This window comes from Pristiophorus japonicus, chromosome 1 (genome assembly GCF_044704955.1).
Source record: "Pristiophorus japonicus isolate sPriJap1 chromosome 1, sPriJap1.hap1, whole genome shotgun sequence".
NCBI classification, from domain to species: domain Eukaryota; kingdom Metazoa; phylum Chordata; class Chondrichthyes; family Pristiophoridae; genus Pristiophorus; species Pristiophorus japonicus.
Genome location: NC_091977.1, coordinates 492269073 through 492290591, shown reverse-complemented (window position 1 = coordinate 492290591; position 21519 = coordinate 492269073). Strand labels below are relative to the sequence as shown.

The window sequence follows — 21519 nt, the reverse complement described above, 5'->3', positions numbered from 1 at the left end:
GAGAGAGGGAGGGAGGGGGGGGAAGAGAGGGAGGGAGGGGGGGAAGAGAGGGAGGGAGAGAGGGGAGAGAGGGAGGGAAAGAGAGAAGGGGAGAGAGAGAGAGGGAGAGAGGGAGGGGAGGGGAGGGTAGGGCGAAAAGGGGAAGAGAGGGAGGGAGGGGCGAAGAGAGGGAGGGAGGGGGGAAGAGAGGGAGGGAGGGGGGGAAGAGAGGGAGGGAGGGAGGGGGGAAGAGAGGGAGGGAGGGGGGAAGAGAGTGAGGGAGGGGGGAAGAGAGGGAGGGGGGAAGAGAGGGAGGGAGGGGGGGAAGAGAGGGAGGGAGGGGGGAAGAGAGGGAGGAGGGGGGGGAAGATAGGGAGGAGGGGGGAAGAGAGGGAGGGGGGAAGAGAGGGAGGGAGGGGGGGAAGAGAGGGAGGGGGGGGGAAGAGAGGGAGGGAGGGGGGGAAGAGAGGGAGGGAGGGCGGGAAGAGAGTGAGGGAGGTGGGGAAGAGAGGGAGGGGTGGAGAGAGGGAGGGAGGGAGGAAGAGAGGGAGGGAGTGGGGGGAAGAGAGGGAGGGAGAGGGAGGGAGGGGGAAGAGAGGGAGGGGGGGAAGAGAGGGAGGGAGGGGGGAAGAGAGGGAGGGGGGGGAAGAGAGGGAGGGAGGGGGGGAAGAGAGGGAGGGAGGGGGGAAGAGACGGAGGGAGGGGGGAAGAGAGGGAGGGGGGGGGAAGAGAGGGAGGAGGGGGGAAGAGAGGGAGGAGGGGGGGAAGAGAGGGAGGGGGGGAGAGAGGGAGGGAGGGGGGGAGGAGAGGGAGGGAGGGGGGGAAGAGAGTGAGGGAGGGTGGGAAGAGAGAGAGGGGGAGGGAAGAGAGGGAGGGAGGGGGGGGAAGAGAGGGAGGAGGGGGGAAAGAGAGGGAGGGAGCGGGGGAAGAGGGGAGGGGAAGAGGAGGGGGGGGAAGAGAGGGAGGGGGGGAAGAGAGGGAGGGAGGGGGGGAAGAGAGGGAGGGAGGGGGGGAAGGGAGGGAGGGAGGGAGGGGGAAGGGAGTGCGAGGGGGGGGAGTGGTGAGGGAGGGGGAGGGGGGGAAGGAGGAGGGAGGGGGGGGGAGGGGGAAGGGAGGGAGGGAGGGAAGAGAGGGAGGGAGGGGAGGGGGGGGGAAAGAGAGGGAGGAGGGGGGGAAGAGAGGGAGGGAGGGGGGCAAGAGAGGGAGGGAGGGGGGGGAAGAGAGGGAGGGGGGAAGAGAGGGAGGGAGGGAGGGGGGGACGAGAGGGAGGGAGGGGGGGAAGAGAGGGAGGGAGGGGGGGGAAGAGAGGGAGGGAGGGGGGGAGGAGTGGGAGGGAGGTCAGGAAGAGAGGAAGGGAGGGGGGGAAGAGAGGGAGGGAGGGGGGGAAGAGAGGGAGGGGGGGAAGAGAGGGAGGGAGGGGGTGGAAGAGAAGGAGGGAGGGAGGGGGGAAGAGCGGGAGGGAGGGGGGGAAGAGAGGGAGTGAGGGAGGGAGTGGGGGGAAGAGAGGGAGGGAGGGGGGGGAAGAGAGGGAGGGAGGGGGAAGAGAGGGAGAGGGGAATAGAGGGAGGGGGGAAGAGAGGGAGAGGGGGGAAGAGAGGGAGGGAGGGAGGGGGGGAAGAGAGGGAGGGAGGGAGGGAGGAAGAAAGGGAGGGAGGGAGGAAGAGAGGGAGGGAGGGGGGAAGAGAGGGAGGGAGGGGGAAGAGAGGGAGGGAGGGGGGAAGAGAGGAAGGGAGGGGGGAAGAGAGGGAGGGAGGGAGGGAGGGGGAGAAGAGAGGGAGGGAGGGGGGAAGAGAGGGAGGGAGGGGGGGAGGGGAGGGAGAGAGGGAGGGGAGGGAGAGAGGGAGGGGAGGGGAGAGAGGGAGGGGAACAGGAGCGGGTATCGGGTCGGGGGAGCGGGTGTCGGGTCGGGGGGTGGGGGGAGCGGGTGTCGGGTCGGGGGGGGAGCGGGTGTCGGTTCGGGGAGGGGTGGGGGGAGCGGGCCTCGGGTCGGGGCGGGGAGGGAGAGCGGGTTTCGGGTCACGGTCGGGGCGGCGGGGAGCGGGTATCGGCTCTCGGTCGGGGCGGTGTGGAGCGGGTCTCGGGTGTCGGTCGGGGCGGGGGAGAGCGGGTCTCGGGTGTCGGGGGGGGAGCGGGTGTCGAGTCGGGTCTGGTCGGCGGGGTGGGGGGGGGGGCGAGTGTCGGGTCTGGTCGGGGGGGGGGGGGGGAGCAGGAGCTGGCCGTGGGAGGAGCCTCATTCACGCAGCCCCAATGAGGCCATCGGGCCAGGGCTAGGGGCTGCGTGCTTCGGGCCCCTCCCACTCAGTTCGGCGCCTGGAGCTACTACACTTGCGTGCCCACTGTAACGCGTATGTGCAGAGATCCCGGCACTGTTTTCAGCGCAGGGACCTGGCTCCGCCCCCCCCCCCCCCCCACAGCTCGTGCCAGCTGCGCCGAGTGCCACAGGACCTGTAAGTCGGTGGAGAATACCGAAGATTTTTTTAGGCGCCGTTTTAGGCGCGAAAATCGGGCGCCCAGCTCGGAGGGGCGCCTGTTTTTTTTCTTGTGGAAACTTGGGCCCAATATTCCAGATAAGGCCTCACCAAGGCCCTGTACAACTGCAGTAAGACCTCCCTGCTCCTATACTCAAATCCCCTAGCTATGAAGGCCAACATACCATTTGCCTTCTTCACCGCCTACTGTACCTGTATGCCAACTTTCAATGACTGATGAACCATGACCTCCCCTTTTCCTAATCTGCCGCCGTTCAGATAATATTCTGTCTTCGCGATTTTGCCCCCAAAGTGGATAACCTCACATTTATCCATATTATACTGCCATGCATTTGCCCACTCACCTAACCTGTCCAAGTCACCCTGCAGCCTCCTAGCATCCCCCTCACAGGTCACACCACCACCCAGTTTAGTGTCATCTGCAAACTTGGAGATATTACACTCAATTCCTTCATCCAAATCATTGATGTATATTGTAAAGAGCTGGGGTCCCAGCACTGAGCCCTGCGGCACTCCACTAGTCACTGCCTGCCATTTTGAAAAGGACCCGTTTATCCCGACTCTCTGCTTCCTGTCTGCCAACCAGTTCGCTATCCACGTCAGTATATTACCCCCAATACCATGTGCTTTGATTTTGCACACCAATCTCTTGTGCGGGACCTTGTCGGATGGCTTATTTAGAGCGTCAGAGCAACAAGGGAGGAAAGCCCAGAGCTGCACTGACCACAGTACTGGTAAAATAGATACACAAAAAATCTGTGATGAAGAGAGGTCAAAGGTGAGAAAGGGATCACCTATCAGACAACAAGCCAGAGGAATTCTATTGGAACTAACGCAGTCTTCGTCCTCCCTGTATACTCACTGTGTTGAAATCAAAACTCATTGCACCATCTCCTAATTTAACTCAATCTTTCTCAGGACCTCTAAAATGTAGAATTCCATGGGGCCGAAATTGTTGGCCTTACCGTCCACTGCCACCTGCAGTCGAGTTTGTTCGTCGCTTTCCCCTCGGTAACAGATACCTACATCCCCTCCTGAAAATCCCTTGGGAGGGCAGACGCACCAACATTAACGTCCTCAATCAACATCCCCAGCATCGAAGCACTGACCACACTCAACCAGCTCCGTTGGGCAGGCCACATTGTTCGCATGCCTGACACAAGACTCCCAAAGCAAGCGCTCTACTCGCAACTCCGACACGGCAAGCGAGCCCTAGGTGGGCAGAGGAAATGTTTCAAGGACACACTCAAAACCTCCCTGATAAAATGCAACATCCCCACCGACACCCGGGAGCCCCTGGCCAAAAACCACCCTAGGTGGAGGAGGTGCATCTGGGAGGGCGCTAAGCACCTCGTGTCTCGTCGCCGAGAGCATGCAGAAAACAGGCGCAGACAGCGGAAGGAGTGTGCGGCAAACCTGTCCCACCCACCCTTTCCTTCAATGACTGTCTGTCCCACCTGTGACAGAGATTATAATTCTCGTATTGGACTGTTCAGTCATCTGGGAACTCACTTTTAGAGTGGAAGCAAGTCTTTCTCGATTTGGAGGGACTGCCTATGATGTTGATAAGATACCTCCAGGTCTGCAGCTGGCGGGAGGGGAGTACTGCCAGGAACCGCCCGCTGACAGCCGCTGGTGGCCAAGTCACGTAAGTGACCTCCCGCCCACCGAGCTGCCAAATTGGTGTGGGTGGGAGTCGGTGGCAGCAGGGGGAAGGACCGTTGCATGGAGGCAACGGTCCTGGCGGTAAGTAAGGAGACCTGCAAAAAAAGGTTAGTAAAGATCTTTTAAAAACATTTTTCCAGCGATTCATCTGTATGGGGTCCCCTGAAGGTGCTCCAGTGTTTTTTTTTAAGATTTTTATTTTTGAGTCTTCCCCCTCCCTGGGCCCTACTCAATCCTTGGCGGCACTTTGGCGAGGATCGCATTTGCCGCCGAGATTGGGAGCTCCCGCCCGCTGCCAACCAGATTGACGGCGTAAGCCATTATTTTTCTGCCAGGCAGTCCTGCCACCTCTTTCAGAGGAATCTTACTAGCAAAATACCGCCCGGTATCTCGGTGGCCATCAGCGGTCCTTTGGGCGGCACTTGGTTGGGCCTTGGCTTTGACCAAATTCGGGCCTCTTATCTCCAATAATCTTCTCTTCCTCCCATAACCATCCAGATTTTACAACCAAAGCTCGGTATCCTCTAATTACCGATTTTCCTTGGTTTCCCTTCCATTTCATTCAACCTGTTAGTACCACAAATACCCTTCCCAACGAGAGACTCATCACCCATCTCTATCTCTACCTCAACCCAGCTGCTGCTGAAACCCTCATCCACACCATGTTGTTGTTGTTGTTGTTGTATGCAACTTCATTTTGAAGGAGTTGACTATCTCAGACTCAACCTGCTTAGGCAGGGAGTTTGATCCATGTGTCCACTTCTCAGAATCAAGAGCACCTCCTATGCGCTGGATAGTGTAGTGTCAAGAGCACCTCCCATGCACTGAATAATGTCATAAAGATTTCCTCTGTTCAGTAATTCTACTGAAATCACAAATGTCCGTATTTGCATGTTCATGGTTTCACTGGAAATAGACAAAGGAATTTATAATGTCAACAGCTACCAGAGGCATTCATCACCCTTCCTTGTGGGAACTTCTAAACTTGCGTAAGATCTGATCATTGTGAACCCATGCCCTTCAGTTCAGTGTTGCCAGTTTAAGACCCATATCTTGCTAATATCATCCATGACTCTCAACATTTTAAAGACCTGAATTGCCACAGTCCTCATTTCTGGTACCATTCTGGTAAATCTCCCCTGCACCCTCTCCAAGGCCTTGACATCTTTTAAGAATCATAAAGATGGGCTGATATTTCAGCAATAGGTTTATTGCCAAAGTATCCACACAGGGGTCGGGAATTTCCTCGGAGCTGTTCCAGTTCCGGCACCATGGCTTTGCCGGAAGTAAGGCCGAAATCCGCGTTTGTGCGCGCAAACGCGGTTACCACCACACTTCTAGTGAAGCCACGGTGACAAGGAGGAAGCAGCTCTGAGGAAATTCCTGGCCAGTCTCCAAACGTTAACGTGGTTTACACAGATGCTGACGGACCTGCTGTGCTTTCGCAGCTTTTCCTGTTTTTACTTTCGAACAAAAACCCTTCCATCCTCATTTTAATTAAGCTCCGTTTCCTCTCTCTTACCTGTTGAAGTTATTGACCAAGTCGAAGACCATCATGTCTGTTGTGTTGACAAACCTGCACTGGACGGGTAAAAAGCTTCCATCTGTGGAACACTGGGGTGGTGATCTCACCCCAGCGCCATGTAGAACCCGCCGGTCTCGTACCTCACAGCTTGTGGGACCTTTATTAGGTACAAAATAGTGTGGTTAAGAAAATAAAAGCTTCATCTGAGTCATTCTGGAAGCCGTTCCTCCCATTTTGGAGCATTACATAAGAACATAAGAAATAGGAGCAGGAGTAGGCCATACGGCCCCTCGAACCTGCTCCGCCATTTAATATGATCATGGCTGATCCGATCATTAACTCAGGTCCACTTCCCTACCTGCTCCCCATAATCCCTTAATCCCTTATCAGTTAAGAAGCTGTCTATTTCTGTCTTAAATATATTCAATGTCCCGGCTTCCACAGCTCTCTGAGGCAGCGGATTCTACAGATTTACAACCCTCTGAGAGAAGAAATTCCTCCTCATCTCAGTGTTAAATGGGCGGCCCCTTATTCTAAGATTATGCCCTCTAGTTATAGTCACCCCTATCAGTGGAAACATCCTCTCTGCACCCACCTTGTCAAGCCCCCTCATAATCTTATACATTTCGATAAGTTCTTCTGAATTCCAATGAGTAGAGGCCCAACCTCCTCAACCTTTCCTCATAAGTCAACCCCCTCGTCTCCAGAATCAACCTAGTGAACCTTCTCTGAACTGCCTCCAAAGCAAGTATATCCTTTCGTAAATATGGAAACTAAAACTGTACGCAGCATTGCTAGTGGTGACTAGATAGGACTATAACACCATAGCCCTGATTTTCCAATGCCTGCTCACTGTTAACAAGTCTCTGCTGAGAACAGAGCCTTGCAATGGTCCCACACACCCATCTTCATGTTAGTCATATTAGATTAGTTAAGAGGGATCACATCTCGGGTGAATACACCGTGGGTTAGATTTACATGTCAGCCATGGCTCAGTGGGTAGCACACTTGTTTCTGGGTCAAAAGGTTGTGGGTTCAAATCCCACTCCAGGGACTCAAGCACCTAAATCTAGGTTGACACTCCAGTGCAGTGCTGAGGGAGTGCTGCACTGTCAGAAGTGATGTCTTTCGGATGAGACATTAAACAGAGGTCACGTCTGCTCTCTCAGATGGATGTAAAAGAACCCATGACACTATTTTTTTAAAAAAGCAGGGGAGTTATCCCCGGTGTCCTGGCCAATATTTATCCCTCAATCAACATAACAAAAATAGATTATCTGGTCATTATCACATTGCTGTTTGTGGGAGCTTGCTGTGTGCTAATTGGCTGCCGTCTTTCCCACATTACAACAGTGACTACACTCCAAAAGTACTTTATTGGCTGTAAAATGTTTTGAGCATCCAGTGGTCATGAAAGGTGCTATATTAATGCAAGTCTTTCTTTATATCAATGTTCCTTCTACTCAACTAATATTGATGTAACTTTATGTATGTATTTTGAAGCTCTGCAGTTTTTATTGTTAGATTATTAACTGAACTTAGTAACAAAAGCCACATGACACACCTTAACCAAAATCTCAAAAAAGTTTTACCCCTCCCCCACTGACCACCCATTTGCCATTTTTGTCTCACTTCACTAGTCATCTTCTGGATCCTTTGAGTGAGATTGCCATTTTCTCCCAAATCTGAGGTAGATTTATGTAGTGGAGCTAGGGTTACCAACACTGATTGAATATAGTCCTGAAGGTTTCATCACATGATTTCCTATCTCCAACCACCTCACACATACTCTCACCATTGGTCACCTGGCACATCCATTCTTGTGTCCACTGCCTTCCCACACCAATTGGAAAGCGAATAGACCCTTTGATACCCGATTGGATGATTCTTGACTGCCAGGCAAACAACCTTTTTTTCCCAGCTCCAATATTTTTATAACCAATAAACAAAAGTGTTGAAAGAAAATGAAAAAAACACACCATTTTTTTAAAATGCCCTCTAAGATTTGTCTGCCGAGTTGCTCGATGGGATTTCCAGGAGATTAATCTTTCATTCCTAGAGACTCCAGCACAATACTGGATGGTTGGTAACCCTTGCTGGGACCACACACTACTGTCTCTCAATTGGGAGAGCAAACTTTAAAACTATCAACAGTGGGCTATTGACAGCAAACTATTGACAGTTCATTCCATAATCAAAAGATTACATTTATGCGTTACTTGATCTTTATGCATTAATTGACTAATGTTAACAGTTTACAATCCTTCCAATGGCTCATGAAGAAATGCCACTTAATTCAAGGGCTGCTCCCCCCCTCCCCCCTACTGCCCCCCCACCCCCCCACCCTCCTCTTTGGCTTTATTGGGCCAGCACACCCCCTATTATGGCATTAATCTCCACAGTCTCAGGTTTGATTTCCAGCCTGTGTTGTGTTAGCTGAACCCACCGGGGCAGGGGTTGGCACACTACCATTGACTTCAGCAGCCATGGGTTTAGGCAGTGGAAAAATTGACCGTGGTTCTGGGCCTCTGATTGTTTTCAAGAGACTCCAGCTGCAAGGTGCCTGTGCATCTCATGCCTAAAGATTAGCCCACTGGAGTAAGGTACCAGAGGGCTGCTGGCTTCTGTGTAACCATATCCCAGCAGGAGGCAGCGCCTTCAAGAGAGAACGGGAAAAAAATTGGAGGTAAAATATATTTATTTTGAAATCTTTGCCCTTCATAGACAAGAAAAAAGCTTTGTCTCTTTTTTCAACTGAAAATATAAATAAGAACATAAGAAATAGGAGCAGAAATACCCTCGAGTCTGCTCAATTATTCAATAAGATCATGGCTGAACTTCTACATTAACGCCAAAAATCTATCAATCTCAAGCTTGAATATACTCATTGACCCAGCATCCACAGCCCTCTGGGGTAGAGAATTCCAAAGATTCACAACTCTCCGAGTGAAGAAATTTCTCCTCATCCTAAATTTCCGACTCCTTATCCTGAGACTGTGACCTCCCCCCCTAGTTCTAGACACTCCATCCAGGAGAAACAACCTCTCAGCATTTACCTTGTCAAGCCCTCTAAGAAGTTCACGGGCTACGGGCTAGAACCTCCACTTTTGAGCTTAAAGCCCAAAAATGGGCGTTATTTCCGGCGTGGGCGGTAAAAAAGATCGCTGGCTTCTCGCCCATTCTCAAGACACCTAGTTTACATTTTTGAAAATGGCCATTATCGTGAGCGATATAAAATGGGCGGTAGCGTTAAATTTTTCTGACCTTCTGCCGTAAAGTGTGGCCGTCCTTACAACGGCATGGCAATGCTCAATTCCCGTGATTCAGGAGGTCAAGGGTCATCATGACATGCGCAGAAGAGGAGACAGAGAGAGAGGGAGCTCAGAGGCACTGAAAACGTGTGTGGGTGTGGTGTGTGCTTGTCTGGCTGTTGTGGGAGGCATGACGGAGATTGACCAGTAGCAAAAAGCCTACGAAGCACCAAGAAATAATGGTTTGACACCGAGTCTTTGTCCAACAAATATGATATAACATGGAAGAGATGGAGGAGGCCCTGGAGCTGGTAGCCAGGAAGCGTGGTGGCAGAGGGCTCCCAGTGGTCCCCAAGCACGGCACTCCACCCTAGGTTCCGCACCACCACTGCAAATGACAGATGAGAGCAAGGACCAAGTTCCTGCTTCTGCATCAAAGAATGTTGCTCTCTCGGCATTCCCCGCTTCCGTACCCATGCAACCACCGCATCTGCCTTCATCCCCCACAATGAGGCACCACCTGAGGAGCTCCTCGGCCAGGCGCCGTGGAGCGAGGAGGGGATAGAGGTGAGGAGAAGAAAGAGAGGGGGGAAGGAAAGTGAGGTATATGTGCGCAGGTGATGGCTGTGTTATATCTCCATCTGGGTGTATGCAATTTGTTTGCAATGTATGGGGACTGGAGACCATGTCTTCTCCTTTTGCCTTTGTATTCTGTGTTGCTGGACATGTTGACGATGTGATTTATGTCAATGGCAGAAAAAGTGGGATGTGGGCGGGGGTTGGGTGTTATTGGCTGTGTCACTTATGATTTCAAACCAATGTTGGTATTAAACTTTTGTTATTAAACAGAACCTTGTTGCAGATTGTCTCAGATAGCTGGACCGTTGCACACTGGTGATTCCTTACCATGAAACGGTTAAATGCAACTTTACATCAATCAACGTAAACTTTAACTGGCACCAAGGTGATGGGCACCATTGATGTATGAGCTGCACGCACACAGAAGTGTGTCAGCGTTTTCACTCACATCAGCGCTCTTTCAGGCAAATCTTTCCGATATCAGCTACTCATGTAAGAGTGCAATTTAACAAATACCAGCCACATCCCTGGTGTCTGTCCCAGTTAGTTCCACTTTTAGTGGGCGGTTTTTTGAGCAGATGATATTCTGGGCGATATGTGTGCGAGGTGGTGAACTTGATGGTGGGTGATCTCCATGGCCACTAGTTTGGATAAATATGCTCTTTACGACAAAAAACAATCACCGGGCGTTATTATTGAATCTCGCCATTAAGTCTGTGAGGAAAGTAACGCTGGGCGATAATATGGCATTGAAATCACCCATTCTGCTGATTCCGCCCCAAAAAAGTGAGCGGGCTGTAATATTTTTTCTCGGCATTAAGCACATGGGGAAAATAACCCTCAACGATAAGTCTCCTAAAAAAGCCCGGCAGTTTCCATTTTGTGCCAAAATGGCTGTTTTCTGGGTGTTATACATCATTTCAGCAGTTAAATGGGTGTTAAGTGGGCGTTAAGCAGGCAAAAAACGTGGAGGTTCTAGCCCCATATGTTTCAATGATATCACCTCTTATTCTCCTAAATACTCACAGTGCACTGGGCGCTTGTTTTGACGTGTTCCATAAATCTCCATCCCGTCACTGTCAACACACCAGCACTGTTCAGGGTCAGTGTCACACTGCACAACCTCAAACTCCCCTGTCTGTGTGCATTGTGGGATATAAGAGGTACTGCTGCTATTTACATATCCGCTCACCAGAACCTGCTGGCGATGGAGCTGGCAGAAGGACAAGCCTGAAATAGAGAACGGACAATGTGGTAACTGAAATAAAATTATGACATTGAGGGAAATAGAAAGCATGAAAGGTAAGAACCACAATCATCACAACTGAGTTACAGGCTGGAATCTAATCGCGTGGATCATCAACATTTATATCTGCCATCATAGAAATGAAGTGTCTGATCAATTTAAAGAAGGAAAGAAAGACTTGCATTTATATAGCGCCTTTCATGACCACCGGACGTCTCAAAGCGCTTTACAGCCAATGACGTATTTTTGGAGTGTAGTCACTGTTGTAATGTGGGAAATGCGGCAGCCAATTTGCGCACAGCCAACTCTCACAAACAGCAATGTGATAATGACCAGATAATCTGTTTTTGTTATGTTGATTGAGAGAATAAGTATTGGCCAGGACACCAGGGATAACTCCCCTGCTCTTCTTCAAAATAGTACCATGGGATCATTTAAGTCCACCTGAGGGGGTAGACGGGGCCTCGGTTTAACGTCTCATCTGAAAGACATCACCTCCGACAGTGCAGCATTCCCTCAGCACTGCACTAGAGTGTCAGCCTAGATTTATGTGTTCAAGTTCCTGGATTGGGACTTAAAGCCACAACCTTCTGACTCAGAGGCGAGTGTGCTACCCACTGAGCCACAGCTGACAAATAGCCTTAAAGTGGAATTTTCTGAGCTGTTGGCTCTCTGATCATTAGATTTCTGTCCACCATCATCAGATTTATGCATTGTTCTCTATTGGTTGACATTATTTCTGTTTGTATGTAATATAAAATGATTTCAGCAACGATCATAGTGCTTTCCTGTGGGGAGCACACACTGTCTTTAGGAAGTAAAGACAGGGGTCCGTGGAAGTATGTCAATACTTGCATGGAATCTCAGGGAGTGTGTCAATATTAGTAGGGGATCTCCAGGAGTGTGTCAATACTAGCAGGAGATCTCCAGGAGTGTGTTAATATTAGCAGGGGATCTCCAGGAGTGTGTCAATACTAGCAGGGGATCTCCAGGAGTGTGTCAATATTAGCAGGGGATGTCCAGGAATGTGTCAATACTAGCCGGGTGTTCCCAGGAATGTGTCCATATTTGCAGGGGGTCCAGAGGAATGTGTCAATATTGTAGGGGGTCCCTAGGAGTGTGTCAATATTTGCAGGGGGTCCCTAGGAATGTGTCAATATATGTAGGGGTTCCTAGGAGTGTGTCAATATTTGTGGGGGGTTTGGGGTCCTTAGGAGTGTGTCAATATTTGCAGAAGGTTCCCAGGAGTGTGTAAATATTTGCAGGAGTTCGCAGGAGTGTGTCAATATTTGCAGGAATTGTACCGGAATTGTACAAGTATTTCCAGGGGCTCCTCCACACAGATACATTCGAGAATATAAAAGGAATTAACAATGTTGATCCCTGGCAAATTGCTCACTATTGTGATGGGTTCAAATACTACTCTATCCACCCTATCTAGGCCTCTCACAATTTTATACACCTCAATTAGGTCTCCCCTCAGTCTACTCTGTTCCAAAGAAAGCAACCCCATCCTATGTGTGTTTGTGCATGAATCCCAAAAAGTTAGTTTGCAGGTGTAGCAGGTAATCAGGAAGAGGGGGATGGAGTACAAAAGCAAGAAGGTCCTGCTACAACTATACAGGGTATTGGTGAGACCGCACCTGAAGTACTGCATGCAGTTTTGGTCACCTTACTTAAGGAAGGATATACTAGCTTTGGAAGGGGTACAGAGACGATTCACTAGGCTGATTCTGGAGATGAGGGGGTTACCTTATGATGATAGATTGAGTAGACTGGGTCTTTACTCGTTGGAGTTCAGAAGGATGAGGGGTGATCTTATAGAAACATTTAAAATAATGAAGGGGATAGACAGGATAGAGGCAGAGAGGTTGTTTCCACTGGTCGGGGAGACTAGAACTAGGGGGCACAGCCTCAAGATATGGGGGAGCCAATTTAAAACCGAGTTGAGAAGGAATTTCTTCTCCCAGAGGGTTGTGAATCTGTGGAATTCTCTGCCCAAGGAAGCAGTTGAGGCTAGCTCATTGAATATATTCAAATCACAGATAGATAGATTTTTAACCAATAAGGGAATTAAGGGTTATGGGGAGCGGGCGGGTAAGTAGAGCTGAGTCCACGGCCAGATCAGCCATGATCTTGTTGAATGGCGGAGCAGGCTCGAGGGGCTAGATGGCCTACTCCTGTTCCTAATTCTTATGTTCTTATGTTCTTATGTTCTTATTAATGTTGGGGAAGTCCAGAACCAGAGGTCACAGTCTAAGGATAAGGGGTAAGCCATTTAGGACCGAGATGAGGAGAAACTTCTTCACCCAGAGAGTGGTGAACCTGTGGAATTCTCTACCACAGAACGTTGTTGAGGCCAATTCACTAAATATATTCAAAAAGGAATTAGATGTAGTCCTTACTACTAGGGGGAATCAAGGGGTATGGCGAGAAAGCAGGAATGGGGTACTGAAGTTGCATGTTCAGCCATGAACTCATTGAATGGCGGTGCAGGTTCGAAGGGCCGAATGGCCTACTCCTGCACCTATTTTCTATGTTTCTATGTTTCCATCCAATCTTTCCTCAGAGCTAAAATTTTCCTGTCCAGGCAACATCTCCTCTGTACCCTCTCTAGTGCAATCCCATTTTTCCTGTATCGCGGTGACCAGGACTGCACAGTACTCTAGCTCTGGCTGAACTAGTGTTTTATACAGTTCAAGCATAACCTTCCTGCTCTTGTATTCTATGCCTTGGCTAATAAAGGCAAGTATTCCGTATGCCTTCTTAACCATCTTATCCACCTGGCCTGCTGCCTTCAGGGATCTGTGGACATGCACACCAAGGTCCCTTTGTTCCACTATACTGCTCATTTTCCTACCATTAATGTAGATTTTTGTTCACTGGGGAACAGTTTGAAAATTAGATAGTTAGAAATAAAAAAGCGTGCCAAAGCTACTGATGAAAAGGATGGTAAAACAAATTATTATTATTCTCGATTGGTGATAATTCTGGGTGCTCTTATATACTTACAGGCAGTTGCTAATGTGGTTTGATTGCTACCTGACACCACAGCGCCTTCCTTGTTGACACACCAGCAGGACCGTCCATCCTTTGTGCACTGCACATTCCTGCATCAAGCAACACATTATTAAAACCATGACGACAAGCAAACGTTTGCATATTACAACAGTCATGGAATAATGGACGTGGAAGGACAGCCCCGAAATTGTCAGAGGCCGCTGCTGGTGTGGAGACTCACTGGACAAATCACAGGATCTGGTGTGGAGTTCAGTAGGTCCGGTTTGAAGAGCTCCTGCTTTTCAAGCTAAAAAATTGGAGGCCCCACAAATCCAGGCCACTGACACCTGTACTCGATTTTCTAGATCTTCGATCTGGATGAGCGAACCTCCACAGCAGGGGCGGGGCCTCAAAATTTAGGCTAGGCTTGTATTACCTCGAGTATCGAAGATTAAGGGGTGATCTAACTGAGATGTTGAGGATGATTAAAGAACTTGATAGGGTGGATACCTCTGTTGAGGTGTTCAGAACAAGGGGGCATAACATTAAAATTACAGCTAGGCCATTCAGGGTGATGTCAGGAAGTACTTCTTCAAGCAAGGGTTAGTGAAAATCTGGAATTATTTCCAACAAAAAGCTGTTGAGGCTAGGTCAAATCAAAATTCAAAAGTGGGATAGATAGATTTATGTTAGGTAGGAATATTTGAAAGACACGGATTAATCAAGGATAGTCAGCATGGATTTGTTAAGGAAAGGTCGTGTCTGACTAATTTGATTGAAACTTTTTGAGGAGGTAACAAGGAGGGTTGATGAGGGTAGTGCATTTGATGTAGTGTATATAGAATTTAGAAAGGCATTTGATAAGGTCCCACATGGCAGACTGGTCACAAAAGTAAAAGTCCATGGGATCCAGGGCAAAATGGCAATGGTTGATGGGTGTTTTTGTGACTGGAAGGCTGTATCCAGTGGGGTTCCGCAGGGCTCAGTATTAGGTACCTTGCTTTTTGTGATATATATTAATGATTCAGACTTGAATGTAGGGGGTATGACTAAGAAGTTTGCAGATGAAACAAAAATTGGCTATGTGGTTGATAATGAAGGAAAAAGCTGTCAATGAACTGGTCAGGTGGGCAGAATAGTGGCCAATAGAATTCAATCCTGAGAAGTGTGAGGTAATGCATTTGGGGAGGGTTAACAAGGCAAGGGAATACACATTAAATGGTAGGACACTGAGAAGTGTAGAGGAACAAAGGGACCTTGGAGTGCAGGTCCACAGATCCCTGACGGTAGCAGGCCAGGTAGATAATGTGGTGAAGAAGGCATATAGAATACTTGCCTTTATTAGCTGAGGCATAGAATACAAGAGCATAGGCAATTTTTATTTCATCTGCAAACTTCTTAATCATATCCACTACATTCAAGTCTAACTTGTTGATATATGCTTGAACCGAATAAAACACTAGTTAGGCCAGAGCTAGTACAGTTCTGGTCACCACATTACAGGAAAGTTGTGATTACACTACAGACTGTGCAGAGGAGATTTATGAGGATGTGGCCTGGACTGGAGAATTTTAGCTTTGGGGAAAGATTGGATAGGCTGGGGTTGTTTTCCTTGGAACAAAGTAGGCTGAGGGGAGACCTAATTGAGGTGTATAAAATTATGAGGGGTCTAGTCAGAGTGGATAGAAAGGATCTATTTCCCTTAGCAGAGGGGTCATAGATTTAAAGTAATTGGTAGAAGGTTTAGAGGGGATTTGAGGGAAATTGTTTTCACCCAGAGAGTGGTGGGGGTCTGGAACTCACTGCCTGAAAGGGTGATAGTGGCAGCAACCCTCAGCATATTTAAAAAGTACTTGGATATGCACTTGAAGTGCCGTAAATCTACAAGGCTACGAACCAAGAGCTGGAAAGTGGGATTAGGTTGGATAGCTCTTTATCGGTCAGTGTAGACATGATGGGCCGAAATGGCCTCCTTCCATACTATAAATTTCTATGATTATATGATTAAGGAATATGAAATTAAAGGCTATTAAATGAAGTTAAGTTACAGATCAGTCATGATCTAATTGAATGGCGGAACAGGCTCGAGGGAATAAATGGCTACACCTGTTCCTATGTTCCGATGTTCAGAACCAATGTGTGTATCTCAGATTTAATCATTTCACTCTTGATCCGTGGTGTGGTGTTAACACCCAATGTACTGTCATACTTTCACTTCTGTCCTGTAAATGTCCATGGTTCTAAATTCACTGGGCTGTAGTTACCTGGTTTGTCCCTTCCTTCTGTTTTGGATAATGGTGTAATGTTTGCTCCCTTTCAATCCTTTGATATCATCCCTGAAAGAAACGAGCTTCCGAAAATCCCAACCAATGCTTCCCCAACTTTCTCATCTATTCTTTTCGATATCTTAGGCTGGAAACCATTTGGGCTTGGAAGTTGATTTTATTCCCATTAATTTACCTATTACAAATGTTCTATTTACACTAATGCTTGTAAGTAAGATTCACTAGACAATCTTTCCTTTATCTCTGCTATTGGATCTTCCTTTTGCTTTTTGAAGACCAAAGCAATCTACTGTCATGCCTAAAATTAACTATAATGGGCTTACATAAGAACATAAGAAATAGGAGCAGGAGTGGAATATTTGGCCCCTCGAGCCTGCTCCGGCATTCAATAAGATCATGGCTGATCTGATCTTGGCCTCAACTCCACTTCCGTGCCCACTCCCCATAACCCTCGACTCCCTTATCTTTCAAAAATCTGTCTACCTCCACTTTAAATTAATTCAATGACCCAGCCTCCACAGTTCCACAGGGGTAGAGAATTCCAAAGATTCACGACCCTCTGAGAGAAGAAATTTCTCCTCGTTTCCATTTTAAATGGGCGACCCATTATTCTGAAACTATGCCCCCTAGTTCTAGATTCCCCCACAAGTGTAAACATCCTCTCTGCATCTACCCTATCAAGCCCCCTCAGAATCTTACACATTTCAATAAGATCATCTCTAAGTCTTCTAAACTCCAATGAGAATAGGCTCAACCTTTTTTCATATGACAACCCCTTCATCTCAGGAATCAACCTCGTGAACCTTCTCTTAACTGCCTCCAGTGCAAGTATATCCTTCCTTAAATAAGGAGACCAAAACTGTACGCAGTACTCCAGGTGTGGTCTTACCAATGCCCTGTACAGTTGTAGCAGGACTTCCCTACTTTTATACTCCACCCCCCTTGCATTAAAAGCAACATTCCATTTGCTTTCCTAATTACTTGCTGTACCTGCATGCTAACTTTTTACGTTTCAGGTACAAGGACCCCCAGATCCCTCTGTACCACCACATTTTGTAATCTCTCCCCATTTAAATAATAATTTGCTTTTTTATTTTTCCTACCAAAGTGGATAACCTCACATTTCCCACATTATACTCCATCAGCCAAATGTTTCCCCATTCACTTAGCCTGTCTATGTCCTTTTGTAGATTCATTGCATCCTTCTCACAATTTGCTTTTCCACCTATCTTTGTATCATCAGCAAATTTGGCTACATTACACTCGGTGCCTTCATCCAAGTCATTAATATAAATAGTTGAGGCCCCAGCACTGATCCCTGTGGCACTCCATTAGTTACAATTTGCTAACCTGAAAATTACACATTAATCCTGACTCTCTGCTTTCTGTTAGTTAGCCAATCCTCTATCCACGCTAATATATTACCCCCAACCCCGTGAGCTCTTATCTTGTGCGGTAATTTTTTATGTGGCACCTTATCGAATGCTTTCTGGAAATCCAAATACACAACATCTACTGCTTCCTCTTTATCCATCCTACTCGTTACATCCTCAAAAAACTCTAGCAAATTTGTCATACATGATTTCCCTTTCATAAAACCATGCTGACTCTGCTTGACTGCATTATGATTTTCTAAATGTCCTACTACTACATCCTTAATGATGGACTCCAGCATTTCCCCAATGACAGATGTTAGGTTAACTGATTTATATTTTCCTGCTTTCTGTCTCCCTCCTTTCTTAAATAGGGGCATTACATTTGCAGTTTCCCAATCCGCTGTCTTAACTCCTCCTTTACCATTCTCTTTATCACGATGGACTTATAAAAAAAAATCAATGATACAACTCTTCTTAATACATGGCCAAACTTCTGAGAGTGGACAGAGTCTGAACTAAACAGAACCAAACTGTGCATCCAAACCCTCTTTCCCTGACTCATACCAGCTCACATGTTAGAAATAAACATGATAAAATGGATGGTCCTCCTACCTGTACTTGCCATCCTGGGTGCACTGGGGAATGTAGGTGTCGTTCTTCTGGGAGGCTTCTCTCTTCAGCTCACAAGAGCTCAGATGCTGGGACTCCTGCTGGTATTCTACAGTACAGCACAGTTAAGAATCAACGAAAACAGAATCAAGAGGAATCTAATGAGGGAATATTGGAGTTACATGGTGGCTTATAGCGAGATTAACCTGGCAATAAATGCCGACCTTGTCAGCAACACCCACATTCTGAAAATGAATAATGAAAAAAATTAAAAACAGAATACCTGTTGAGATATGGAGCCTATTTATAATTTTTAAATTATTTATTCTTTGGATGAGGGTCTCGCTGGTAAGGCTGGCATTTATTGTCCATCACTAGTTGCCCTGGGGAGATTTTGGTGGGCCTTTTCCTTGAATTACTGATAGAAATTTGGTACAACTGAGTGGCCTGCTCGGTCACATCACAGGGCAGTTAAGAGTCAACCACATTGGTGAAGGACCAGAGTCCCATTTCGGCCAGACCCGGTAAGGACGGCAGGTTTCCTTCCCAAAAGGACACTAATGAACCCGTTGGGTTTTTGCCATGCAAATCCGACAGCTTCATGGTCACTTTTCTTGATACAGTACCAGCTTTTTATTTCTAGAATTTTCTGAACTGAGTTCAAATTCACAAACTGCCATAGTGGGATTTAAACTCACATTCTTTGAATGATTAGTCTGGTAACATAACCACTTGAGTACCATACCCGTTCTTAATGTAATAATATGTTAGCAAATACCTCAAATTCAATATTTGCAATCTTATTGTTAAGTTAACATGTCTATATGGCCCTATTAGTACTGCAGAGTGTAGATGTTGCGCCGTTTATTATTTATTCTGATATGGCTCTTTAGGCCTGTCAACAACAACAGAAGTTTACATTTATAAAGAGCTCTTCAAGTCCGGATCAATGTTCCCTCTAATTTTTTGAGGGGGTCGCATGGCCCCTTTAAGTGACTGCGCGGCCCCTTTAACAGATTCAAAATTCCATGCTTGCATGTTTTTGTCCTTTAAAAGCTGGTGGAGCCAACTGCGCGGGATCTCCAGAGCGCTGTGCAGCCGCGCAGCTTAAAGGGAACATAGGTTAGGATGCCTCAGAGTGATTAGAATGAGAAGAAAAGGGGACGCAGCAGGCATTGAAATGAGAAAGGTGGAGGGGGTTTGAGAGGCTTGGGTGGAAAACCGAAGGAACAATCGAACAGGAGGATTTTGAAAGTAGGGAGGAAGATGGCAAGACAGAGGGAATTGGATATGGAGTTTCAGAGGGCAAGAGCTTACTGGCTGAATAAGTGGACACTGATGGTGAAGTGGATGGAGTGAGGAGATTTCCGGTGTTATTGGAACGGATGGAGTAAGGGATGAAGAGAAGTCCTGTGTTAGAGGAGTGGAGGGTAGATCCAGGCTAAGGCAGGAGGAGATCGCTAGGGTAGAATGGGTAGAGCCATGGAGAGAATTGAAATTAGGAGGAGAATTTTGAAGTTGACTGGAGAGGATGGGAGTGGTAGGAATATGAGACTTAGTATGGGTGAGGACTTGCACTGCAGCATTTTGGATGAGTTAATGTGGGAGGCAGCTAAGAAGTAATTAGAAAAGTTAAGCCTTGAGGAGGTGAAGGCATGAACTAGGCTTTCGACAGCAGAAGGGGAGATGGGGCGGAGGCGCAGCTGTTGCAGAGGTTGAAGAAAGTCATTTTGGTCATGGGACAAATGTGGAGTAGAATGCTGAAGTTTGGATCAAGCAGCACACTATTGATTCCATACCATTTGATTCCGTTTGAGATGGCAGTGAGAATGGTGTGAGAGGGGTTGGGAATATAAGGAAAAAAAGAATGTGACATAGGTTATCACTTATGATGTTGACCAATATAGTCTTATTCCAATGGAGCATAATCTAGATTACCAGGCCATGGGAAATTTCTGGTTTGCCCTTGAGCACTCCAGTACAGATTTCCTAAGTAATTGCATGTTCTTAACAACCACCAGATTTCAGTTTCATGAGGCCCTGTCCTTATTATTGGTCCTTCTAGAAAAGCACCTCCTATTATACCAATGAGACATTTCCATTTTGTGCACCAGCCATCCTCTGAGTAAGATTTCCAATTTGGGGCTGAGTTAAGGAAGATTTTGGGCTGTAGAACTGCACTTAATTTTAAGATTGGGTACAGACTGCCCAAGCTAATTTCTCATGAAAGTCTTACAGCCGACAGCAAGAGGTTTTCATCCCATTAGTCTGAACTGGATTCAGACATAGCTCTCAGTGGTCAAAAGGACACTCATAGTGTCACTCACACCACCACTGATGTTGCGTGTTTTCAAAAGATAAATTACCTCACCAAGTGGCTATTCTTCAAGTATGAGTCTAGATAGCGAATGTTAACCGTCCCTTACATGTGGGAGGCTTCACAGCTGAGCCTGATCCTGTTCTAGCCACCCTCCACATGTGAGCGTTGTCCAAAAGGAATCACTGAATAGCAATCAGGATTCAGATCTCTGGCTAATCTTTCCCTCTCTTAGCTCAGGGTTACAGAGGCCAACTGTAGCACTGCAATTCTCTCCTGGCCGAATTAAGCCAACTCAGCACAGGCCAGGATCAAACCTGGAACCTTCCTGGCCTATCTGGCTTTGTACCGCACTGGGATGCTAACTAAATAAGTGAGCGATCAGGGAGTCCTAACCTCAGTGGTTAAAAAAACTTCTACTAATTCTCCTCCACATCAGAAAGTATTTGATGCTTCCTTACCAGAACCCACAGCTGCTGCGATGCAGATACAGTGGAGGGCGACTATGACGATTCCAATGTCCCCCATTGCTGCTCCTGCACTCCCTGTGAGGAAGCCATCCAACCTGGCCAGCATCCTCCCTTTATATAAAGCCGCAGGTCTGTGTGGGCTGTTCAAGCCAGACGTGGCCTGGAACGAGTGAGGTGAATCCTGAATGAAACACAAGAGCTGTCTGACGTAGGCTCTGTGACTTGAAACCAAACAAAGCTTCTTAAGTGGACTGTATGGAGTGTCCTAAATGCTCACTAATGTAGAAAACATCCTCCCCTCTTCAAATTCCATTTAGAGAACTTGAATTGTTAACTCCTTTGGCATGATGCAAATTCAGGAAAGTCACTTATTTTTTTTGTACATTTTAAGCAGGAAACAGAAAAGCGTTAGATTGTACACATCTATTGGTCAGATACAGTGTGATGAGACACAGTGTAGCCAGGACAGGTATGGTATGGTATGGTGCAAAGTGAAATTCCCTCTACTCTTCCCCAATTTTACAAGAGCATCCCTACTGTAGCAGTGTGATTTTTCAATTCCAGTCCAGATCGATGGGATGAGTCTCCTCTCTCTGCTGGCTGTAAGCATCCTGTTAAAATGGGTTGGGCTGTCTGAATCTCATTTCTAATGAGCATGTAACCACAGCACATAGCTGAATTAGAAATACATTGACAATCTCAGTAAGAGACACAATCTCGTTGCAGGA

General features: G+C 47.4%; 1 protein-coding gene across 1 annotated transcript in view; it reads right to left on the bottom strand.

The window, feature by feature from the left end:
* The window catches only part of tg (thyroglobulin), a 621247-nt gene extending 600398 nt beyond the window's left edge, over positions 1 to 20849 (bottom strand). Inside the window, exons 1-6 of the mRNA XM_070888386.1 lie at positions 20783 to 20849; positions 19221 to 19414; positions 18008 to 18114; positions 13747 to 13844; positions 10515 to 10718; positions 5656 to 5815 (exon numbers count right to left, since the gene is read on the bottom strand). Coding sequence (XP_070744487.1) covers positions 5656 to 5815; positions 10515 to 10718; positions 13747 to 13844; positions 18008 to 18114; positions 19221 to 19414; positions 20783 to 20849 — 830 coding nt within the window. The remainder of the gene's footprint in view (positions 1 to 5655; positions 5816 to 10514; positions 10719 to 13746; positions 13845 to 18007; positions 18115 to 19220; positions 19415 to 20782) is intronic.
* Between the last annotated feature and the right edge of the window lie 670 nt (positions 20850 to 21519).